The 24379-nt window shown below is 44.6% G+C and overlaps 2 protein-coding genes across 3 annotated transcripts in view; one reads left to right on the top strand and one right to left on the bottom strand.

The window, feature by feature from the left end:
• LOC149321002 (zinc finger protein RFP-like) overlaps positions 1–24159 on the top strand; it is a 28961-nt gene extending 4802 nt beyond the window's left edge. Inside the window, exons 1-9 of one of the 2 annotated variants that reach the window (XM_089514515.1) lie at positions 11359–11467; positions 12843–13268; positions 16005–16100; positions 18518–18748; positions 19557–19579; positions 20306–20421; positions 20956–21009; positions 22012–22047; positions 22916–24159. In XM_089514515.1, coding sequence (XP_089370641.1) covers positions 12855–13268; positions 16005–16100; positions 18518–18748; positions 19557–19579; positions 20306–20421; positions 20956–21009; positions 22012–22047; positions 22916–23490 — 1545 coding nt within the window. In that variant the 5' untranslated portion in view covers positions 11359–11467; positions 12843–12854 and the 3' untranslated portion in view covers positions 23491–24159. Of the gene's footprint in view, positions 1–11358; positions 11468–12842; positions 13269–16004; positions 16101–18517; positions 18749–19556; positions 19580–20305; positions 20422–20955; positions 21010–22011; positions 22048–22915 lie in introns of those variants that run through there. The other variant, XM_089514507.1, reaches the window with a different exon arrangement.
• LOC149321003 (uncharacterized) lies at positions 4046–5711 on the bottom strand. Its single transcript, XM_089489055.1, has 2 exons — positions 5474–5711; positions 4046–4691 (listed from the first exon to the last, which is right to left on the bottom strand). Exon 2 carries the CDS (start codon positions 4678–4680, stop codon positions 4168–4170), a length of 513 nt encoding a protein of 170 aa, XP_089345181.1. The 5' UTR covers positions 4681–4691; positions 5474–5711; the 3' UTR covers positions 4046–4167.
• Positions 24160–24379: the final 220 nt, after the last annotated feature.

Here is a 24379-nt window from a genome sequence, read left to right as displayed (position 1 = left end):
GAGGCTTTTCCTGCTTATTGTCGAACAGCTGCGTCCGGAGATCTGCAGGGAGGACACCCGTCTGCGCTCCGCCATACCGGTGGAGAAGAGGGTGGCAATCGCACTTTGGATCCTGGCTAACCAGGGGTCCTATGGCACAGCGGCCACCCGGTTCGGCGTGGGGAAATCGACAGTGTGCACCATTTTTATTTCTGTAGTCCTGGCTATAGAGAAAGTCCTCCTTCACAAGACAGTGTACCTCGGGGACCACAGGAAGGTACTTAATATTGCTATTGCTGCCACTGATTACACCCTTTAGGGTAGGGAAAACTCTAGATGCATTATTAACACACTGTGAGCAAACCTTGGCTTTAGGGTGGGGATACCATAAATGTATGCCATTTTTCTCATAATATTGCTATGATTACTTCCCATTCTTTCCTGGGATTTGTTGAAGGCGGTGTAAGTCTTCCTTCCCCCCTTCTTGCAGATCTACTTGTATATATTCCTGCTTTGCATATAATAGTAACTACAACAACACTAACCTCTAAAGTTATTATCATTCAGCAATGGTTCTAGGTGGGGTGACACGCTATATCTATTTACATACATGCAGGTTTGTTCCATGACTGCCGACCTTTAGCCTTGCTGTGCTATTTACAGGTGTGCTGTTTCTATTCCAGATCATGGCAGGCTTCGAGGCTATGGGATTCCCACAAGTAATCGGGGCTGTTGATGGGTGCCACTGTCACATCATTTCGCCAGTGCGTCAGGGTGGGGAGTATATCAACCGCAAGGACACGTACAGCATGCTGTTGCAGGGAACAGTGGACCACACTGGACTATTCATCAATGTGTGCATTGGATGGAGCGGGACCTCGCATGACGGCTTCGTTTTCCGCCACTCTTCCATCTACCAAACCATGCGTGCAGGCCTGTTTGTGCCAGGGAATCCTACTGTCACCATCTGTGGCAAGCAGGTGGGCCCACTGCTTATTGCAGATGCAGCATATGGGGTGAAAAACTGGGTCATGACCCCATTCAAAGGCACTCTCCAGCCGCGCCAGGCCCTGTATAATCGCCACCTCAATAGAGCCAGGAACACGGTGGAACGTGCCTTTGACCGCTTGAAGGCAAGATGGCGGTGTCTCACCGCACCATTGGAGCTGGCAGAGGAGAACGTTAACTCTGTCATAGTGGCATGCTGTGTTCTCCACAACCTCGTGGAGACTGGAGGGCGCATTTTGGAGGGGGCACCATCTCGGCCAAGGCGATTTGTGCTTAATGCTGCCAGTTTACGCACTGCAAACGCCGACCAGGAAAAAGCAGATGGTGTGCAGACAAGGGAGGCACTGGTGCAGTATTTCTGGGATTTAAAGCATCGGGTCCCTTAAACACTTGTCTACCACCGCGGTTTTGTGTTTTTTTCTCTTCACTGTTGCAAAAATAAAGGTTTGCCTTTGCTATTCTTTATGTTTTCCTTTTCTTCCTTGGAAACACAACATGCCATGAGCGTACTGCGAGATTGGGTGCGCGTGTTTAGGGATGTCATGACATTCACCCTGCATCTCCTTCTAGTGTTGGTGGGAGAGGGGAACTGTGAGAGCCATCACATGCCACGTTCAGTGGAACAAGCTTTGCACTCCCATTCAGTTGTGCAACTTTAGGTTATAGCTTGATGGTGCATAAATCTCCTCCCATTACATTGTCTGCAGCTTTGCTGTGTTGGAACAGTGGAGGCCCTGACCACATGCACAGTTGTGCATTTCGCTGGTTTAATAAGCCACACCATTTGTTCCCTGTCCCAGCAACTACCAGCATCCCCCAACTTGCAATGCACTGGCCTCGCATGGAGCACCCCAATACAGGCCATAGTACAGATTGTGTCCTGCAGAATTCTTTAGGAGGGAGGAGGGAGAAGTCTGGTTTCCTGAATAGGAAACAAGATCCAACCCTTTCTTCATGCAAGCGTTTACACAACATGTAACTGCCCAAAAAAAAATTGATAATTTATGCGCATGCACGCTATGCGCATAGTTTTAGGCCGCTCTGGGCCACCGTAGGGGAGGGGGAGTGATGTCACCGGCTGCACTCCTCCTCTAACGGCGCCAAGCTTGAGTTGACTACATTGTAACAATTTACCTGTGGAGCCCTCCAGCCATTGGCTAACAGGTGTAGGGCTACTTTTTGAAACTTTGGGCCCATGTGTGCGCAGAGTCTGTCCGTTGGGGGAAGATGGCGCCGAGGAGGCTCGCAAGGATCGAGCATTGGACGGCACAAGAAACCGACCTCCTGCTCGATTCTCTCAGCCGTACAGATGCGGGGTTGAGGCGGCTGATGCGATCCAGCAGCCGCCCCAACCTCCATCTGTACGAGAGAGCCTCCCGGCACCTCGAAAGGCACGGTTGGAGACGGCTTCCGGTGCAATGCCGGACCAGGTTCAAAAATCTTAAGGCTGCTTTCTTCAAGGCCCGGGACATCGCCCAGGGCAGCCCCCCGCGACATGTCCGCCCGCCTTTCTACCAGAGGCTGGCGGACATGTGGCGGAGGGCAGGGCGGCCTGCAGCTCGGGAACGGAGGCCCCCGCCAGGTAAGTGTCAAAGGTTTGGCTACCGGTGGGGTTGCGCGGTGGGGTTGCACAAGTAGGGGGACGGAATGACTAATTGTGCGCATGATCCTTCCTTGAGACCTCCGTTTATTTTTTTTCAGCCCTCGCCTCTGATCGGGGAAGGCCAAGGAGGAGGAGGGGGTCCCGGCGCCGTGAGCCTTCTTCCTCGCCGTCTTCCGAAGAGGAGGAACAGGAGGAGGAGGAAGAGGAGGAGCCCTCCGTGTTGGGAGAGGAGGGAGAGGATGAGGCACCTGCTGTCCGCGAGTCACCAGCGGAGGAGGAGGAGGAGGAGGAGGCGGGGCAGATCGAGGGTACGTTGGATCAGGGAATGTCACGCAGGAGTTTGTTTTTGGAATTAGTTGCCAAGGAAGAGGAAAACTAGACCGTGGGACACTATGTGGTCATCCACTCTGACCCTTCCAAGGGAGGTGTTATAGAAGCATATTTTGCTGTCAGGCCCCATTTCTGTTCTGTTGGAGGTAATGGCAAAGCAGTTGCTACGAGGTATGTTAGGACGCCCCCACCCCCCCACACCCCCTGCGGCCGGTTAAACTGTCACACAACAAACCAAGTAATGTGTACTTAACTATTCTGTCATACCCAACAGCTGAGGAATCGCAGTCGCAGCCTGGACCGTCCCATGCTGCTGGGGTCGCTGCAGCGGCACCACCCGCACTTTGTGAGTTGCAAACATGTTTGCTCTAGTTAAATCTTGGGATTTAAGTCCTGCAGTACTATTAGCGGGAAGCAAGACTGTAGACAATTGTGCATGTATGTGTCCTGTCTATTTCTAGCAAGCTGACACATCAGTGTACATGTATGCTTTTTTGTGTGGAGGAGTGCATGCCACAAGGCGGTTGCCACAAGCAGGGCAACACTGTGGCACCTAAGTGTGGAAAGACTGCTGTTACATGTCTGCTAAAGACATCATGTTAAGAGGAATACTAGATAGAGTAGTTTTGGTGCTAGTGAATATGTGACTGGCACTTTGGGGTGAAGAGAGTGTTGACACATTTATTTGTTCTTGTTTGTTGTCTGTAGGGTACTCCAATATTCTGTTACGAGTAGGGGCCCAAGACCAGAGGCTGGCCCTGATGGAGAAGAGGCTGTCCAGGCTCGAGGGCCTGGAACAGAGAGTGGAGAGGCTGGAGCGTGTCCTGCGCCAGCGCTGGCCGGAGGACTTTGAGGATGTGTAAATAGTTAATATATTGTGTGTACATTGTAAATACACAGTTTGTATTTTTTGAAAGAATGTTTCCTTGTGGTCATTTTGCAATGCTACTTGTCTGCTGGAGACATACATATTACACACATGTTTATAGAACATTGGTTTTATTAGGCCACCTCAAAACTAAGGACTAAGAGGCCAATATGTAATGTAAAATCATTACAACAATTTAACTCCTTGTCAGGAAACATTTGCAATGTAAAACCATTACAACCATTTCAGTTAACAACATGATACACGTCAAATGTGGAACCATTACAACTAGTCATGTAAAAATTGTCATAAACAGTTAAACCAATGTAAACATTGGAAGTAAGGCAGATGTTATGTAACATGTGGTCCAAAACTTTAATCATGGGGACAGTGTTACCGGCTTCTTAATCCTGCGGATGGGCCTGGTACTTGGTCCAGGAACCGCACCCCCAGATGATGCTGTAGACCCTCCCTGAGACTCCTGCTGGCTGACAGAAGGGCCAGGAGGGGAACTATTTGATGGTTGCATGGAGCCCGGGGAACGCTTAAAGCGCTTCTTCCTCGGCATACCAGTAGCATTGCCTTGGGTACCCTGCGACTCCATCAGCTTGTACATTTTCTCCATTATCTGGTTGCTAGCCAGCAGAGCACCTGTTAGTTGCTGCATGCTCTCTCTGTCCTCAGCAATTAGCTGTGTCATGACGCCTAGTGATTTATCTTCCCTGGCCTCCTCTTTTTGACTCTCCTCCCGCAAAAAACCCAGAAGCGAACTCATCTGGGCAGCGGACTGGGTGGCAATCTTTTCAAGGGCCGCAGTGGCAGAGTCCCTCACCTTCTTGCGTTTTATGAGGGCCAATCTCTCCGCAGGAGTCATCACTGCTAGGGGGTTCATGATGGCACAAGCTGAAAGAGAAAAGGAATTTTAATAGGGAACTGTAAGTGGTGAGGCAGGAAGGCAAAGGAAGAAGACATTACCATTGGGGGCCAGCTATAGACCTGTGTATGATGATATCCCATTAGGGCAAAAATTACTATTGTTGTTATTGTTGGAGGACAACAGCATTGGCCATCCCAAGGCGGATGCCTGGCCATTAGCCCAAGGTTTGCAGTGGGTTAATGGTGCTGAAGCGCCTACCCATTGTTTATGCCCTTCTACAAGCGGAAAACAATTAAGAAACCAGTTCCACAGGTCCCACTCTCAAAGGGTGTCCCTTTTCCTGACCTTCTAGCGGCTAGAGGAGAGCAAGGGGAATATCAGCCTTTACAATTAAAACAATTACAGTTGAGGCTACCCTCTATTCAGCAGTCCAAACTCGATTTCCATAACAAAAGTAAGGGTGGAAGATTTTGAATGGCATTCTCCAGTCTTTTGTAGTAGGCACAGCCAGGGTTGAAAACAAACCTGATATTCCAGTTTGAGGGGAGGGGGGGAAGGGAAATGGCTGCTGGGGGAACCCCAGACTTTTGGGGTTTGCCATGTGCTACCTCCGTGGGTGATAAGGGGAAGCTCAGGTTGACCAGTGCTTGTGATTTTATGCCAAGATTACTGTGTTAATAAAGGTTCTGGTAGGATGCAATTAATGGAGGGGAGCCCATACATCTAATGTATTTTGAACACAGCCTATACACACACCATATGCAAAGCAGAAGCCGAAAGTGCATGTTGTCATCAATGGAGAACCTACCATTGCTTCCTGCCCGGGTTTGGGTTTGGTTTCCGTTAGACCCCGAGCTGCTGGCCGCTGGTTCCTGCTGCTGCAGTTCTCGCACCAGGGTCTGCGGATCAATCTCCTGCAGCACCAGATTGATCTCCTGATCTGGATCCGGAGTAATAACGGTCTCTGTAAAGCGGAGATAAAAATGCACAGTAAACCAGCCTTGCTCGGATGCCACAGGCACACGGACACATACACAGAAACGGTGTTCAGGGATTCATGAGCGGCTTTCCATTGCGGCGGAGGGCCACATAAGGGGGCCTGGCACACAGCGGAAACCGACTGCTCAATTGGCAAAACTCTAGTGCATATAATATGGAACACATGCGCACATTCTTTCAAAACTTTTTTATAGAGGACATTAGTATTGGCATGTTACCTTGGGAAAACAGATCCTGCGAGTCCGCCAAGGGAGCCTGCGAATCCGCAAAGGGGTCCTGCTCCGTGATGGGTCTAGAGGGCCCTTCCTCCACCAGCTCGAGGTTCTCGCTGTCGTGGTACGTGACTTCAGTCTCGTCCGAGACCCGCTTTGCCTCCACGCTGGCATCCCCCGCCAATATTCTGCGAAGCTCGTGGAAGAATGGCATTTCTACTGCGCCGCTTCCGCGCATCCTCGATTTTTGATATTCCTCCTTAAATTTTCTTTTCAATGCCTTAGATTTCGTTCGGCATTCCTCCGCATTTCTGTCATGGCCCCTCCTCCGCATTTCTGCGGCGATGTTTTCAAACACATCTATGTTTCTGTGATTCTCCCTTAGTTGCTGCTGCACCTTTTCCTCCCCCCACAGCGCTATTAGGTCCACAGTTTCTGCATGTTTCCATGCTATCCCCCTACCAGATGATTTCCTGGCAGCCATCTCGCCATGTGCTTGCGATCCCGCCATTGGAAAGGGTCTTGATGATCCTACCAGCTCGAGGTTAGAAACAGCAATGGCGCCAAGCCCCCAAAAAGGGGGAGTGGGCAAATTTGAAAATGAGGGAGGTCCGGGGTTGGCATCGCCCACCTGGCAGGTTACAAGCCTCGCCATTGGCTGGGCAGCCAATAGGTGCCCACCAGGTGACCCTAAATTGGGGTTAGGTCACATCCGCCGTCTGCTTGGGGGAGGTGCCACTGAGGGCGAGGGATAAGGGGCGAAAGGTTATTGGTCAAGTTTCTGGGCATCCACCCACAACCTGACCTGGCATGGCATTTTGGTATGGCGCTCGCAGGAGTGGCGGCCAACATGTAGAACTGCACATTTCACTTGTGGGGAAACGGGGGGGCGGGTTTCCGGGGCCCATTAAATGTCCCGGGGTGGTGTCCACAAAAGAGAGGGGGGGGGGGGAAAGGTGTGCTACAACTGTCAAAACACCCCCATTGAAGCGCCCTATTACTATGAAACTGTGCGCATAATCTATCAAAACAGCATTCCAATTTAAAAAAAATTCCAAGGAGACGGGAATGGAATGCTAATCACAAGGGAAGGAGAGGTGGGGCAAAGGGTGCACAGTAACCAGTTTAGAGGGGAGAAAGGGTAGGGGACGGACGGCCAGTCAGCCTTCTCTCAGCGGCCCCAAATACGCACATCGGCGCGCATAATCTGTCAAAGCGGCTGCTTAAACAAAAAAAAAATTGTTGCTGGCGGGAGCCGGCTACAGCGACACGAACATGTGAAGGAAAGCGAGGGGCGACCGTGGGTGCACAGTTACCGGCCGGGGAGAGAGGGAGAAGGGTGTAGTTTCACCTGCAAACCCCTAAGGCACGAATCGGAGAGGCGCGTCTGTGCGCTTAATTTGTCAACGCAACAGTAGTTAAAAAAAAAATTATCCGGGGGGAGCGTATGGATAGCGACGAGGCATAAGAGGGGATGTTCGTTTCGGACAGAAATGCCCACCGCCCGACCTGTCCCTTCTCCAGCCATTGATTTGTACGTGGGCGGGAAGGTCTGCGGCTGCGCAACATAGCGCTCGAGAGTGAGGGGGTCATGAGGGGCGGGCTCTACTGCCCGCCCACAGCAACCCGGCCCTCCCCCTGCAACTGCCCCGATCACGACCGGGGCGAAGTTCATATTTCCAGGAACCGGTTTTTTTGAAAAAGTAATGGTTTATAACCCGGTTGCAAAAAACCCGCGCTAGGGGCCATTTAACACGGAACGGGTGTGCAAGCCCCGGATTCGCTTGTGTGAGATTCGGGGTGAGTAGGAACTTCACGTGAATGAATCGGTTTCAAAACCGATTTTTTTTGTAATGTGAATGGGCCCTAGAAAATAGGCTTCCTAGCAGCTCCAACACAAAAACTATGTTACAGGAGGAAATATTTTTCTTTGCCTAGAAAGGGTCATCCAGACAACAAAATTACAGTACACCACTTGAAACATACTGAACAGTGGCCCATTTATCCCTCTTCTATATAACAACAACTTCAGAGCAGGAGTAAGGATTGTGATGTTCGACTGCAACTCCCATCATTCTTAACTATTGTCCACATTGCCCAGACCTTCTTGGACTTTCTGGGAACTTCCAAGGAATGAAGGAGAAGAAAAAAAAATCACAGGGAAAAGGTGCTTCATTGAGATGGAATCACTAAGAGCTAAAATATGGTCGACTATCTGCTTGGATTTTGAGATTACATAATAAAACAATAAGACCATTCAATATCATCTCAGTTTAAATGTTTATCTTAATGCATTTAGTGCTGATAGGATTTTGTATTCAATGGTGAGAATCAGTTTCTCACTTTCTTAAAATGCCTCATGATGCAAGCCCTGAAGCAAAGGTAACTGTTGTGGTGGTTGTTGCTGTTGTTGTGTACCTCTAAAATTTCTGACTTATGGTGACCCTAAGGCAAACCTATCATGGGGTTTTCTTGGCAAAGTTTGCTCAGAGGAGGTTTGGCATTGCCATCCCCTGAGGCTGAGAGAGTGTGGCCAAGGACACACACCGGTATATCACACTGGGGCTAATTTTGACATTAAAGAGAGAATAAAGTGCATTTAAAGCATCCCACAAATGAAGCAGAAATGGTGAGTAATTGCGCAAATGATTATCACATGCACTTGCTCAAATAAAGTGATATCAGAAATGCATTGTCGCTGAAATCCTGAAAGTAAAAAGATGTGCATGAATGCTTCTTTGTGACCGCTTTAATGGTGGGTTTTGTGTGACGTTGTGTGAAATCGTTATGCGTAAGTATGCAATTTTTCTGGGATATTCACAGAATAAACTCCCGATCCCCTTTGTGTGATAAACTCCACAGTGAGTTTCATGGCCAAGCTGGGAATTGAACCCTGGTTTCCAGTGTCTATAGTCCAACACTCAAACCACAACACCATGATACTTGGGTATATAGTATTTGGGGACTGGGCACAGAGCACACAACAAAAACAAACAAGAATCTTCTAGCACTTTAAAGACCCTATATTTGGGATATTTATGATGAATGGACTACAGCTTGGTGCGGTGGTTTGAGCATTGGAGTAGGACTCTGGGAGACCAGGATTCGAATCCCTGTTCAACCTTGGAAATCCACTGGTTGATCCTGGACAAGTCACAGTCCTTCAGCCTCAAAGGCCATGGTGAACCTCCTCTGAGTAAATCTTGCAAACACACCCAGAAAACAACCCATAGTATTGAGTGCCTTCAAGTAGTTACCAACTAATGGCAAACCTAAGGTTATATCACTGGCATGTTGAGAGATCTTGTAGCACCTTTGAGACTAACTGAAAGAAAGAGGTTGGCAGCATGAGCTTTCGTAGACTTCAGCCTACTTCCCCAAATGCATTTGGTGGAGTGGAAGCCAGGGACAGACATATATATGCCATTGGTATGTGAGGATGCCAATACAAATTACAAATATCACTGGGTTTTTCTTGGCAAGATTTGTTCAGAGGGAGTTTGCTGTTGCCTTCATTTAAGGCTGAAAGTAAGTTTTCATGGCTGAATGGGAATCTGAACCCAGGTCTCCCACAGCCCTAGTCTGGCACCCAAACTACTACTCCATGCTGCCTCTCACACTATAGGGTTGCCATACATTTGAATGTGAAGGCAAAATGTTTTAGCATAGATAAACTGGTTCACAATTGTGTGATGATTAAAAATAGATCTTTTTACCAACTATAAGAGAAAAAGAGCTTAATCCCTAGCTCAGCTTAGAAATGCAAAAATGTGTTAATGTTGTGTGCCTTCAGGTCATGTCTGACCCCAAACTGACCCTATCACAGGGCAGGATTTGTTTCCTCTCATCTTCCTCTGAAGCTGAGAGAGTGTGACTTGCCCAAGGTCACGCAGTGGGTTTCCATGGCTGAGTGAGGATTCAGTCCTTAGTGTATTATCCACAATGCACAAATAAAGCACTTTCATACCACTTTAACTGCCATGCCTCTAAACTACAGAATACTGGGATTTGTAATTTGGGGAGGCACCCGATCTCTCTAACAGACCAGGCTGAATACCCCCACCAAACTACAAATCCCAGGATGGCAATCTAGAAATTTGCCTCCTCTGTATCCAGAGTCTTGCAGCGACAGCGGATTTAGGAATGGAGAGGGAAAAGTGGAATTTATCCAACATGCTCTCTTTGGATGTTCCTTTTATAGAGATGATTTATAGAGACGAAAGGTGTGTCCAATAAGCCCTTTAAAAAAACCTAAGAAGAGCTTGGAATTGGTTTTTAAAAATATTTATTAGATGACTCTGAGATATAAAAAAGTAGCAATATTTTTGTACTAGCTAAAGCCATGTACTTTTGTTTTTAGTGGTTTGAGCATTGGACTAACTAAGAGGGCAGGGTTCGAATGCCAGCTTGACCACAAAACCCACTGGGTGACCTTGGGCAAGAAGTCACACTCTCTCAGCCTCAGTGGAAGGCAATGGCAAACCTCCTCTGCACAAATCTTGCCAAGAAAACCGCACCATAAGTTCCCCTTAGTTACCACAAGTCAGGAATGGCTTGAAGGGACACAACTCACATACACACAATGTATTCCAATGCTTTTGGTTTTACTTTATGGTTTAGAAACCGCAATAAAGGCTGCTGCTGATATAGGCACACTACACAGTTATAGCAGTTTGAGACCGCTTTAACAGTCTGTGGCTCTGTCCCATGGAATTCTGGGAAATGTAGTAGTGGATGAATTTGGCATTCTAGAGAGTGGTTGCAGTCACACTGCAGAACACGGCTTTGACTCTCATGGCTCCATGCTATGGAATCATGGGATTTGTAGTTTCTTGTGGCGCCAGAGCTCTCCGACAAAGAAGGCCCAAACATTTCACAAAGCTACATAGCTGATGCCACACTGCAGAAAGAGTGCTGTTTTGACACCCCTTTAACTTTCAGGGCTCCATAATATGGAATCCTGGGATTTGTCGTTTCTTGGGGCACCAAAGCTCTCTGACAAAAAGAAAGCTTAAAATGCCTCACAAAAAACAACACATCTGCTGCCACACTGCAATGCAAATGGCATTCGACATTGCTTTATCTCGCCTGGCCATATGCAATGGATCCCTGGGGATTTGTAGTTTCTTGTGTTCTCTTGACCCCTACACTGGCTCCATGCAATGGATCCCTGGGCTTTGTAGTTTCTTGTGTGGCACCAAAGCTCTCTAGTGAGCACAGGCAGGCAGCTCAGATGTTTCACTAGAAAACTACAGATCCCCCAAATCCCATTCCCATGGAGCCAGGGCAGCTAAAGAGGTATCAAACTGCGTTAAGCCTGCAGTGTAGATGCAGCTTCACATGAAGCTGAGGTTCCAAAATGGCCTCCATTTTGCACCTTCTTAGGGGAGTTTGGAACGTTCTAGCCGGTGGGGCGGGGCTTGGGGGATCCTCCCGACCAATCCCAGGGGAGGAAAGCCTCCCAATTTGCATAGTAGTGGCAAGCTTTGAGTAGTTCAGCCACTGAGCAGAGAAGCAGGGTTCTCTCTCTTTGGGAATGGCAGTGGAGGGAAGACAGGGGCCCTGGGAAGGAGGCCTTGAAAGGAGGAGAGGTAAGACGCTCCAGTACTGCATGCTTTCCCAGTCGTTTCTCTTTGTTTTGGCTTTCCAGCTTCAACCTTGTCTCTGATTGTGTCCGCACACTGCAGAATTAATCCAGTTTAACACCACTAATTGCCATGCAATGTGTCCATACAATGGGAACTTGGGATTTGTAGTTTTGTGAGCTATTTTGCCTTCTTTGTTGCAGGGAGGCATGAAAATGTTCTCACCAAGTTGTAAGGATTTTTCTGGCCTAGAAGACATTTTGGAGACAGTTTTGAGGATTACATATATATATATATATATATATATATATATTAAAAAAGAAGGAGCATAATTTCCAGACTTTTCAGCATTTTGGTGAAAGCACAGATACTTATCAAATTGCAGATAACTCCAAATTAGGAGGAGTAGCTAATATCCCAGAGGACAGGATCAAAATTCAAAATGACCTGAATAGATTAAAAAGCTGGGCCAAAGCTAAATGAAAGATATTGCAAATTACCTTATGTAAGGTATTGCACTTAGGCAGGAAAAAAAGGAATGCAGAGGTGGATGGGGGACACCAGGGTTAACAAGACTTTGTCTGAAAGGTATCTAGGAGTCCTAGTAGACCATAAACTGAACTTGAGTCAACAGTGTGATGCAATAGCTAAAAAGGTCCACTACAATTTGGACTGATCAACAGAAGTATAGTGTCTAGATCAAGAGAAGTAGTTGTGCTGCTCTATTCTGCTTCGGTCAGGCCTCACCTGGAATACTGTGCCCAGTTCTGGGTGCCACAATTCAAAGAGCATGTCCAAAGGAGGGCAACCAAAATGGTGAAAGGCCTGGAAACCATGCCCTATGAGGAGAGACTTAGGGAGCTGGGGATGTTTAGCCTAGGAAGGATGCAGTTAAGAGGTGATATGATAGCCCTGTTTAAGTATAATTTTGAACACTCAAGCTCTTTTTTTGTTAATATATATATATATATATATGTTAAAACACATCAGTACAAAACATAATTCAAAAGCAGACAAATAACAACAAAACAAAAAACATAAAAAAGACATATCGAGACAAAACAAGGCATAAAACAGACTTACTAAACTCCTTTTAGATCTTATTCTGTTCCATTAGCCCCCATTCTGTTAATTCAGCTTGCTCCATTTTACAGTGATAAATTCTCTATCTCACATTAGCTATAACTTTCTATAATACACCTCTATCATATAAATTGCTAAAACAGGGAAACTCAAACCTTTTTTGTTAAAGACATGATAGCTACAATGCCCCAGGTCATCAGTGGGATTCATGGCTGAGCTGAAAATTGAACCCTGGTCTCCAGAGACACAGTCCAACACTCAAACCACATGTTACTCAAGTGTTCTTCTCCTGCTCCAGAAACAGGCAGCCATGGCAGCAGAGGTTCCAATCCAGGCTCTGTGCAACGAAGCTACTTGTCCCATCTGCCTGGATTATTTCAAATGTCCGATGACTACCAAGTGTGGGCATAACTTCTGCCAAGCCTGCCTCGGGCAGCACAGGACAGCATCTGGGGGACCGTTTTCCTGCCCTCAGTGCAGAGCAATGATTGTGCAGAAAAACCTCATGGTCAACCGGCACCTGGCTCGGATGGTGGAGTATATCAAGGAGCTTCAGGAGAAGCAAATAGCAAAAAGAAAGAGGGGAGAATGTGAGAAGCACCAGGAGCCCTTACAGCTTTTCTGCAAGGAGGATGAAGTCCTCGTCTGCATGAAGTGCAACAGGTCCATGGAACACCAAGGCCATAATGTGGTCCCTATCAATGAGGTTTCTGAGGGGTACAAGGTAGGAAATCACCAGGATGGATGGAAAAAGGAAATACACTTGTCCCTCCATATTTACTAGGGTAGGGGCAGAAGACCTCAGTGAATATGGAAAAACCACAAATAACAAAAACATCATGTTTTTACCGGAGAGGACACCTCTCTAAAAATCTCTAGGTCCTCCGGAGCAACTCTGTGGTCAATGTCCAACAGACAATGACCATAGAACTGCACTGGAGGAGCTACAAATGCCTAGTAGAGTATTCTTTCTAGGTATCTAGGTCCTTCAGTGCAACTTTTAGTTAAAGTTGAGCATAGAGTTGCACTGTAGGACCTAGACCTTCCTAGAGAGAACATATTAATCAAATCTGCAAATGTCAAAGCCGCAAATATGGAGGGATGAGTGTAAATGCATTGGTTTCTTTCTGCGGGGGTTCTGTGCAGGTTCAGTCCTGTGAGGGTGGTCTTCACTTTGTGGTTGTTGTGTGCCTTCAAATCATTTCTGATGTACAGTAAACTTATCCTGGGGTTTTCTTGGCAAGATTTGTTCAGAGGAGGTGTGCCATTGTCTTCCCCTGAGGGTGAGAGCATGTGACTTGCCCAAGTTCACCCAGTGGACTATATGGCCGAGCTGGGAATCGAACCCTGGTCTCCAGGGTTGTAGTCCACTACTGAAACCACTACAAAGCAATAGGCACAAATGACTGGACCCTAACTGCAATGCCTTTACATTTTATAGTTGTGGTTTGAGGGTGTGTATATGTGTGTGTTTGTGTTTGTGTTCGTTTAATCAAAGACAGGGTATATCTGCAATCACAGTGTATTATATCTGGGAAGCATAATATTGGAGGGGGAAAGCCCATATTTTCCTTCAAGGTTTGTAGGATCTCCTGTCAGTACAAAATCTCCTTCATAGCTGTGTTGAAGTTTTATGTTCTCATATTTAACCGTAGTATTTGCTTTTGAATTAACAATAAGTCATGGTCAACACTGCTTATAGAATCATAGAGTTGGAAGAGACCACAAGGGCCGTCCAGTCCAATCTCCTGCCATGCAGGAACTCACAAAGTCACCTGTCAACTTATGGTAACCTCATGAATTTCATAGGATTTTCTTTTGCAAGGAGTGCTCAGCGGTGGTTTGGCAGTTTCTTCCTTTGAAATATAGCCTAAAGTAGTATTTGTTTGCAGTCTCCCATCCAAATACTAACCAGGGCTGACCCTGCTTAGCTGCCAGGATCAGGGGAGATCTGGTGCCTTTTGGGTATTTAAACATCTTTTTATATCCTGGTCATACAATATTATAACATGTAGCATAGAGAGTAAAAGACAGGGCTGAGAGGAAGTCCTAGGTTTGAATCTCACCTACAAGCTGACTATAGGACAGCTGTGAAAGAACTAGAGAAGATCATAACATGCAAAGATACACAACTGAGCACAAAAGTTAGAATCGTACAAGCTATTCCTACTGTCATGTATGGATCTGAGAGCTGGACAGTTAATAAGGAGGATAGGAGGAAACTCAACTTATTTGAAATGTGGTGCTGGAGAAGAGTGCTAAGGATTCCACGGACAGCCAAAAAGACCAACCAATGGTAGATCAAGCCAGAGTAGATCAAGCCAGAAATCTCCCTAGAAGCCAAAATGACAAAACTCAGGTTGTCCTACTTTGGGCACATCATGAGAAATCATGAATCACTGGAAAAAACAGTAATGTTAGGAAAGGTAGAGGGAAATAGAAAGAGAGGAAGGCCACATGCAAGATGGATGGACTCTGTTAAAGAGATTACAAGTATGACTTTGCAGGAGTTGAGCAGAGCAGTGGAAGTCAGGGGGTCTTGGAAATATCTCATCAGTAGGGTTGCCATGGGTCGAGATCAGCTTGAGGGCAGTTGACAACAAGAAAGACCTGAATTCTTTTCTCAGTCTTCCCATTCTGCAATAGAGGAAGACTAATACTGTTCTACCCTACAGGGTTGATATAGGGAGTCTAGTCCCATCATGCATGGAAGGCACAGTGAATATTTGAAATTAATATACTGTAACAGTTTATGGAGCCAATGTGGTGTAGTGGTTTGTGTGTTGGACTGTGACTCTGGAGACCAGAGTTTGAGTCCCAATTCAGCCATGAAAATCACTGGGTGACCTTGGGCAAGTTACAGGAGAAGGCAATGGCAAACCTGTGAACAGATCTTCCCAAAAAAACCCCTGATATGGGCACCATAAATCAGAAATGACTTGAAGGTACACAGCAACAATATAGCTTTTTAAAGCATTGAACTTGGTGCCAGACATTTGAATGTATGACATAAAGTTATAAGATATAAGTCACATCGTTAACTTGTGTTCCCAAAATATCAGGGCTATAAAAAAGGAAAGCAGAAAAAATGAAGGGGAAGATCTCAGTTGAGTTTCCTGGCTTCCTCAGTTCCACCTCAACATTAGGAGGAACTTCCTGACAGTAAGGGCTATCGGACAGTGGAACACACCCCCTCGTAGGGTAGTGGAGTCTCCTTCTTTGGAGGTCTTCAAACAGAGGCTGGATGGCTATCTGTCAGGGATGCTTTGATTGAGAGTTCCTGCATGGCAGAATGGGGTTGGACTGGATGGCCTTTGTGGTCTCTTCCAACTATGATTCTATGAAATGATCTGCTATTATATTTTGCAGCCATTCACTCTCTGATGAGATTGCTTTTTGTATGGAAACCTCCAACTGGTTTCAGAGAGTGTGAGTGTGAAAGAATTTTCTGTCTTTGCAGGAGAAGCTCAGGGAACATGTGAAGTCTTTGAAGGAAAAAAAGGAGGAGTTTTACTTTCTACAAGAAGCAAAAGAGGCAAGAATGAAAAGCATTCTGGTAAGCATTTTTAATGAATGGCTGGTGAGATGGGATTATGTGTTATCAGTTAAGACCTCCCTATGTCTATCCTTATTGGTAATGCAAGATTGAAAATGTTGTCTGTCATTATCATAATCACTATCTTCATTTATGTCCATCTCTGATTATTTTAATGGATTATTTTAATGGTTAATGTGTTTAATTGTTGTTTTGAGGGAGGGAGGGAATAATTTGGATATTATGTATTGTATGGATTCTTTTAATTATAAGCCGCTTCAATTATCTTCTGACAGAGAGGCGGGGTAAAATTAAAGCTATTATTATTATGTCCAGGCTTTTCGTGAAGGCTGAGACTCAAGACAGTGTTCTTCTTGTTGTTGTGCTCCTTCATCTCAGTTCCTACTTATGGTGACCCTAAGGTGAACCTGTCATGGGATTTTCTTGGCAGGTGTCTTCAGAGTGTGTTTGCCATTCCCATCCTCTGAGGCTGAGAGAGTGTGGCTTGTCCAAGGTCACCTAGTGGGTTTGCATGATAAAGCTGGGATTTGAATCCTGGTCTTCAGAGCTGTAGTCCAATACTCAAAACCAGTACACCATACTGGCTGTCTTACACATAATTAGAAAAAAATAATAAGAAGTTTATGCATTGTGGATATCATGGGGGGAAATTCTGGCATTTCCCGGAAAAAGAAATTCAGAGAAACAAACAGAGTTGTGCACAGAGCTTGGAAAGTTACTTTTCAAAATCAATTAGTAGCAGTTTCAATTCCAAACTGTTGCATGGCCTGTTAATTTACTATTGTAGTTTGTTTGTTGTTAACTGCCTTTGAGTAGAACCCAACGCATGGCAACCCTGAGGATGAGACATCTCCAAGATTCCCTCTCTGCTCAGGTCCTGTAAATTCATACCTGCGAGCTCCTTAAGGCTCCTTAAGAGAATCTATCCATCTAGCACGTAGCCTTCCTCTCTTTCCACTTTCTTCCATCTTTCCCAACATTAATGTCTTTTCCAATGAGCCATGCTTTCTCCTGATGTGCCCAAAGTACAACATCCTCAACTTTATCATGGATATTTCAGACTTAATCTGTTCAAGGTCCCATTTGTATGTCTTTTTGACTGTCCATGGTATCCTCAGCACTATTCTCCAGCACCACAAAAATAATTGATTTTAGGAACTTTTTTATTTATTTCTATTTCCTCATTGTCTAGGTTGAGTTTGTGTAGATCCTCCATGGTTGTTATTTTTAATGTTAAGCAGTAAGCCTGTCTTTGCACTTTCCCCTTTGATCTTCCTTAGTAATTGTTCTGGGTCTGTGGTGCTTTCTGCTAGTTACAATTTTCAAAACTCAAACTCTTTTTGTTTAACACATGATAGTTTACAATGCAGAGAACCATGCCTTTCTGTATTCTCTGGCCCCTGTCTTTGAAGTTTGGAGATCCCAAAAATGCAGTAAGTCAGATCCAGGTTTACTTACAAGGAGGCAGATCTTTATTTGAGAAAACTTACAACACATACAGGAGTTTCCCACAATAAAGAGTATCAGACAGGTAAATGTTTTGTACTGGGAAAGAGCTTGCAGATGCGATTAACTGCTGTATAATTACTTTCTCCACCAATAATAGACTATTATATTATAACTTTTTCAGCATTAAGCAGAAGATGGTGCTAGCTGGCATCTCTGATAGGCAGATTTTCAAAACCTCTCTATCTGCTCATCTTGGAATATAAAGGTCCCATATGTTGGTCCCACCAGTGAGTAGCTGTTTATCTGTCTCTTGGCCCTCCTTCATCTTCCAGCTAGAGAAAGGAAATGTCTAACCTCCTTCTTTGGAGGTCTTTAAACAGAGGCTGGATGGCCATCTGTGGGGGTGCTTTGATTGTGTATTCCTGCTTTTTTTAGCATCATTTGCATTGAGAGAATGGTGAAGGAGCAATCATAATGTAGCTAGCTATGTGTTCCTGCCTATATTAGGCATGATAACCTATCTCTTTTGTGATCAGCAACCCCCTCCCCCAAAAAAACCCAGCAAAGGTGATAAGGCTGCCTCACCAGCTACTTCTACCATGTTAAAAAGAAAGTATAGATCTGCATGCGTGGCCACCGAAATGGAAATAAGAGAAGTGGATGTTGGTGAAATAAATTTTAAAAAATATATCCCCGGATACATTTTGGAACAAATCTTCAAGGGGTCTCTAGAGGATTCACAGTTTTTTTGTTTACTTATGGATGGCTTATCTTACCCATGTTTTCTGTTGAAGAAGTAATGCCCAGGGACTCATCTACTTCTTAGCTGATGTATATCTGTATGTCTTATATGCTTCTTATAAACAATCATATTCTTCACTGTTGTAGTATCAGGACTGTAGGTGCTTTGACTGAACCTTGTCTTCTGTCTCTGTTTAATTTCTATGGTTCCTGTGCCACACACATAGAGCCAGTTAGAAACAGAGAAGGAGAAGATCACATCTGCCTTTGAGAGCTTGCAGACATTACTGGAGAAGAAAAAGCATTTTTGGCTGAGTAAGCTGAAAAATCTGGAGACAATAATGAAGGATGAGGAGAAACAAACGCTTGCTGAAATCTCTGCAGAGACTTCTGGACTCAGTCAGCTAATTACAGAGATGGAGGAGAAGTGCCTGGAGCCACCAAGCGAGTTTCTTCAGGTGAGACTTAACACAGAGACTCCATCCAAGTCTCTTTCTACTCAGTGGCATCACTAGTGTTGGCATCACCTGGTGCAGCAACTCATGGTATCACCCATCCCCATTAACCTCTTCCCATACCACACCATACCAAATCTTTAATAATGTTTTTTGTACTAATGTTACTCATAAATCATAGGGAGCTGGGGATGTTTAGCTTGGAGAAAAGAAGGTTAAGAGGTGATATGATAGCTCTGTTTAAATATTTGAAGGGATGTTATATTGAGGAGGGAACAAGCTTGTTTTCTGCTGCTCTAGAGACTAGGATCTGGAGCAATGGATGCAAGCTGCAGGAAAAGAGATTCCACCTCAACATTAGGAGGAACTTCCTGACAGTGAGGGCTGTTCGACAGTGGAACAAACTCCCTCGGAGTGTAGTGGAGTCTCCTTCCTTGGAGTCTTTAAGCAGAGGCTGGATTGCCATCTGTTGAGGATGCTTTGATTGAGATTGGCAGGTGGTTGGACTGGATGGCCCTTGTGGTCTGTTCCAACTCTATGATTCTATAATTCCCATGTTTCACTGAATGGAATGGAAATAGTTGTGACATAAACAACTAGCACAATTAAAATTATACCTTTAAATTACAATATCATATCTGCAGCCCCTTAGTGACACCCCTGCTTCTACTAAAAGGGATGATCCTATAAATGACTAGTTGTGTTCCCCAGAAAAGTAAGAGGCAAATACACACACACACACACACTAGAACAGTGGGGAACAAACAGTGTTTGTTCACTCTTTTGAGACTCAACTCTCTTTTTCTTTCAGGACATCAAAAACACCTTAACCAGGTATGTGGCTTTTTCTGTCTTTCTTTCTCCTGTTCTTTGGTGGAAGAGCTTTTTTTCTCACTCAAATGCCATTGGAAAAACATGGAGACTGTTCCCTTCAGCACTTGAGTGGGTTTTACATCTTTGTCTTCTTGTTTTAAGTTTGACTCAATTGCTGCACCTGCTACAAGATCCCTTTACGTACTGTTTTTCCAGACTAACATGTCTGTGTCTCTGAAATCTAAAGGAATGTTCAGAGGCCCTTTCCTGCCTCTGCTGATCAATTCCTTTTACTTGAAGGTGCCATAGGTTGTATGTAAAGTATCTATTCTAATAGTGAGCAGTGGAACTTCCTGTGTATCTGAACTGGTGACAGCCACGTGTTTTCCATCTGCTTCCCCCAATCTCACAGAGAAATGGGATACCATATGACAGGAGGATTCATCCATAGCCTAATGCTTGATCTAGAAATCCAGGAATCCTTCCATGGGAAGTTTTCATCAACACACTGTCCTTCCAATATAAGCAGGGCTAATCTACAGCCTCCACCCTTCCTTTCTTTGCTCTTTGTTAAGAATGAATTGATTAGAGCAGAAGCTGTTTGATCAAAAGTTCCCAGCTGTGTGGGGTAGGGACACCTCCCCATAAAACAATATTCAGAATGAGCCCTTCCTGTTTAATTATGCAAGTTTACTGGAAAATGACATTTAATGACTGTTCACTAAAACTGACCGTGTTTCCTTCCAGCTTTGAGAAAAGACCAATATATGACTATGTGGACCTTTCCCCTAAGTGGGAAGAGAAACTCCGAATTCACTCACAGAAAAACTCTGATGTAAGAAAGGCTCTGGAGAGCCACAAAGGTAATTAATTGGGAGAAGTTTGAGATGGGGAATGGATAGTTATAAATCCCCAAGGGATGGTACAGTTCCAGGCCAGTTGTAAGGAATGGAAGGTCATTTTGACAGCCAAGGACAGAGTGGAATCCAAAGGGAAAAATTAACTCCTTTGCTTGAGAAAGCAAGAGACAGATTGTTTCTACCCTTCTTTCTCTGCCTTCTTGATTTGCTACAGGATTCTTCTCAGGCTCTCCTTCACTTTTTGTATGTTTTCTTGCCTTCCTTACTTGTCATATTTTTCTGCTTCCTTAAAATGTTTTACTCCTCCCTATTTTCTTCTTATCGGCTGCCCTGGGCCTCACAATTCCCTTCTCTGGCTACCTAGACAGGAGAGAAGACTTTAGGGGTGGGTTTCTGACAGGGTCACCGTGAGGCAAACCTGTCATGGGGTATGCTTTGCAAGATTTCTTCAGTGAAGGTTTGAAATTTATTTTTGTACACAACTTGTTGTTATGTGGTTGATGGTCTTGAGGAATCGCTTTTCCCTATCTTTAACAGAGTCTCTGGTGGATGCTTTGGACAAAGCCAATTTGGAGCGAGTTTGGGACACAGGTAATTTTATGTAATGGAAGAAGAATCTTCTGGTGTTAATCCAAGAGAGACCATATGCTAATCCTGTGACCCCTCTGCACTATTCATGTCACATAATCCTAATAATAAATACTGAACCTGATGTGCAGTTTAGGCTGAAATCCTATGCACAGTTTCCTGTGACTCCTGAATCTACCTTGGTGGAAACAAGGATAGAGTTTTTCTATTAGTGAAAGAAAATGTTTTTTCTTATATGTGTATTATTCCATTATGCTGTGAATAGATGTATTTATGTATTATAGTACTTCAATGTTTTACCCCAGAAAAACAACCCCAGGAACTAACAGCAATGAGTAGAGCAGCAAAAATAACCACTACAGGTTAAGTAGATAATATTAGGGTTGTGCATTCAAATCATAGAAACTCTGAGCCCTGGTGCTTTACAAGGTGATGTGGACTCACTTCTAAAGCTAGTAGAATCAAAGATGGATCCAAATCAATTGCCTGTACTTCAAAAAAGTAGAGAATCTTTTGCCAAAAATGGACTTCCATTAAGTTTAGTTTTATGTGGAAAATACCCTTGTTTTGGGAGAAGAGGGAGATAGAGGAGCTATGGAAATAGCAGTTCTGCCTTTTAATCCCAGAGTACCTTTTGCCAGTGGCTTTTTCATCACTGTCCTTTGGGGAAGGGATTGGAACTTTGATTTAAAAAATGGGGCTCTGTTTCTATTGGCATCATAGTTCATTATTTAAAAAGCTTTAAACTAATTTTTGAGCACCAGAACACCCTTGTTCTTCCTTCTGTCTTTCTGAAAATTTGCAGCTGTTCTGATGCTACTTCATGGAGGCAAGAATCTTTGGGAAACACACTGTAAAAATAAATCCATACGGCATCATCTTAATTTTAAAAAAATGATGTGTTTGCTGTATGCATATGCAGCAGTTGTTTGTTTTCTATGTCATTGTACTGCCTGGAAGTTTGTCACCTGTTTTCTTTTCTTTCTTTCTTGTCTTTTACAACAGATATATTGAAGAAATCCATGAGTGAAGGTAAAAAAGGTAATTATCAAAAAGAAAAGACGGGCGCGATAGGGCGCCCTCGTCACATATAAGGGACGACGCTTCCAGACACCCCTCGCCCTTCACACGTGATGAGGGCGTCAAAATGGTGGTGCCCTGTACAGATGGGTGCCGCCATTTTGACACGACAGACGCTTAGCGTCCGCACGTCACTCCACCGTAATGATAGTCTTTTTGCGAGTGCGCCATTATGGCGCTGCAAAAAGAACCTGTTTTTTTGCAGCTTCTTTTTGCCGTGCGAGGAAGCTGCGCGGTTTGTCCGTTGCAGCTTCCTTGCGCAGCAAAACAAGGCGCCGGCAGACCTCCCTTTTTGTGTGGTGTACCAGGCCTTGGAGACCTGGGAAACCTTTGTTGGAGGATAGACTCTGAAGGAAAATATTATACTCACTGTCAACTCCTCCCCTGGTTAATTTTGGGGTACTTGGCTACCTGAAGACTTCATCCCCACCTCACACAATTTCCTTTTTGTATTATGGGGAATCTTTGAAGTTGAAGAGTACAAGTGGGTAAAGTGAGGAAGACTGTTTTCTTTCATTCACAGTTTAGGTTAGTTGATCTGTTCTCCAAGCAGGATAAGGTGCCTCCATCCACTATTTTGAGGTCGTGTGTCCTCCTGATCAGGGCACTATAGTATTGATGATGAAACCCATGCACTTCCTTCATAGCCAAGACAGTTATCATGTGATTTAGATCTTTGCCTCATATGGCACTTCTATTTCTGGACCTCCTAACCAGATTCAAGGGCAGTCTGGAAAAAGGTGCAATTCTTCAGCAGATCAAACTGAACCTTTCTGAGACCATCCACTACACACACTTTTCTTTCTCTCTCTCTCTCCTTCCCTTTCAGTGAATGTGAACTTAGACCGGCGCACAGCATGTTCGTTGTTGTCAGTGTCAAAGGATCTGAAAACTGTGACATGTACTGCAAAATGGTGGAAAGTAAATGACGACAACCCACAGAGATTTGACTGGGATCAGTGTGTGCTAGGCTGTCGAAAATTCATTTCAGGAAGACATTACTGGGAAGTTGAGGTGAAGATGGAGATGGAGAAAAGGTGTTTTGGAGCGCATCTATTTGACAATCCACCTTGGGCTATTGGAGTGGCAAGAGACTCTGTCAAGAGGAAGGGGCCTATTGATTTTAACCCTATTGAGGGGATTTGGGCTATAGGGGAATTAATCAGTGATATGTCCTGTATTTCTCAAATTTCTGCTTTTACTTTTCCAAAGCCCACCCCTTTGAGCTTGAGAGAAAAGCCCAAAAAGATCCAAGTGGTCCTGGACTATGAAGAGGGCTGGGTGGATTTTTTTGATGTGGAGAGGAATGAATTTATATTCACTTTCTATTCAGCAACATTTGCTGGGGAGGCAATCCGACCTTTTTTCTGCACAGATGATGTGCTGTCACTCTGTAAGTCGTGAGAAGACCTTCCAACTCCCAGTCCCAATACATGGAAAGGAGATGGCCCTCTAGAAGAAGGGCAAAAATTATGTGGCCCTCCAGATGTTTTTGGATTGCAAACTAAACATTCCTCACCAGTGGCTGTGTGGGTTTAGACAGCTGGTATCTGCAATCTAACAATATCTGGAGGGCATTCTCTGAAGCTGATTAAGGCCATGTTCTGGCTGATGTTCTCCCTGAAAGCTTCATAGGGAGAACATCTGGTTCCTCATTTCAGACTTTTAACATTTCCATGATCCTGAAAAATTCAAATAAGGAAGGCAATATTAGGTGCTCTGTCAGTTACTGTAACTTGAATTAGTCCCTCTTATCTCAAACATTTAAGATGATATAAATGTAAAAGTTAGAAATAGGAAGTGATATCTGTAAGGAGCTTGTAAGTGTAGAAGCTTCTTTAGAAGAATAGGAGAAAACATTCACTAAGGAAGTGGGAGCTGAAGAAAAATATAGGATCAAAAGTGGTCAAGCTATCCACTTGGAGCCGTTTGATCCATGAAGGGAAATTCCTGTTTAAAACAAGTTTTCTTTTCACCTTTGAGCTGACATCTCCTTTACTTTCTCTTTTGGAATAATGTTTTTTCTGGTTTTAAGAAGTTTCATAATTGAAAAATATTAATTTCTGTTTGCAAATTCTCGCTCTGGTTTTTGTCATCTTGCTTTTGTTTAAATATGTATTTAATCCTATTCCATACACTGGAGATTTATAATAATAATAATGCAACCCACACTCACCCCTCAAAAAAATTTACACAGTCCTCAATTTTTACTCCATCTTTCCTCCAAACAGCCTGAGGAATTAAAAATTACTCTTCCTAATTGTCGGTTTTTCTCCCATAACAATATCTGAGG

The sequence above is a fragment of the Sceloporus occidentalis genome, unplaced genomic scaffold, assembly GCF_023333645.1.
Source record: "Sceloporus occidentalis isolate IW3139 unplaced genomic scaffold, rSceOcc1.0.p SCAF_1, whole genome shotgun sequence".
Classification (NCBI taxonomy): domain Eukaryota; kingdom Metazoa; phylum Chordata; class Lepidosauria; order Squamata; family Phrynosomatidae; genus Sceloporus; species Sceloporus occidentalis.
The sequence above is the reverse complement of the archived record's forward strand: the minus strand, read 5'-3'. Positions and strand labels throughout refer to the sequence as shown.

What these genes read in the sequence shown, in the direction of transcription:
- LOC149321003 (XM_089489055.1), bottom strand. Translation starts at nt 4,680, where the DNA reads ATGAACCCCCTAGCAGTGATGACTCCTGCGGAGAGATTGGCCCTCATA.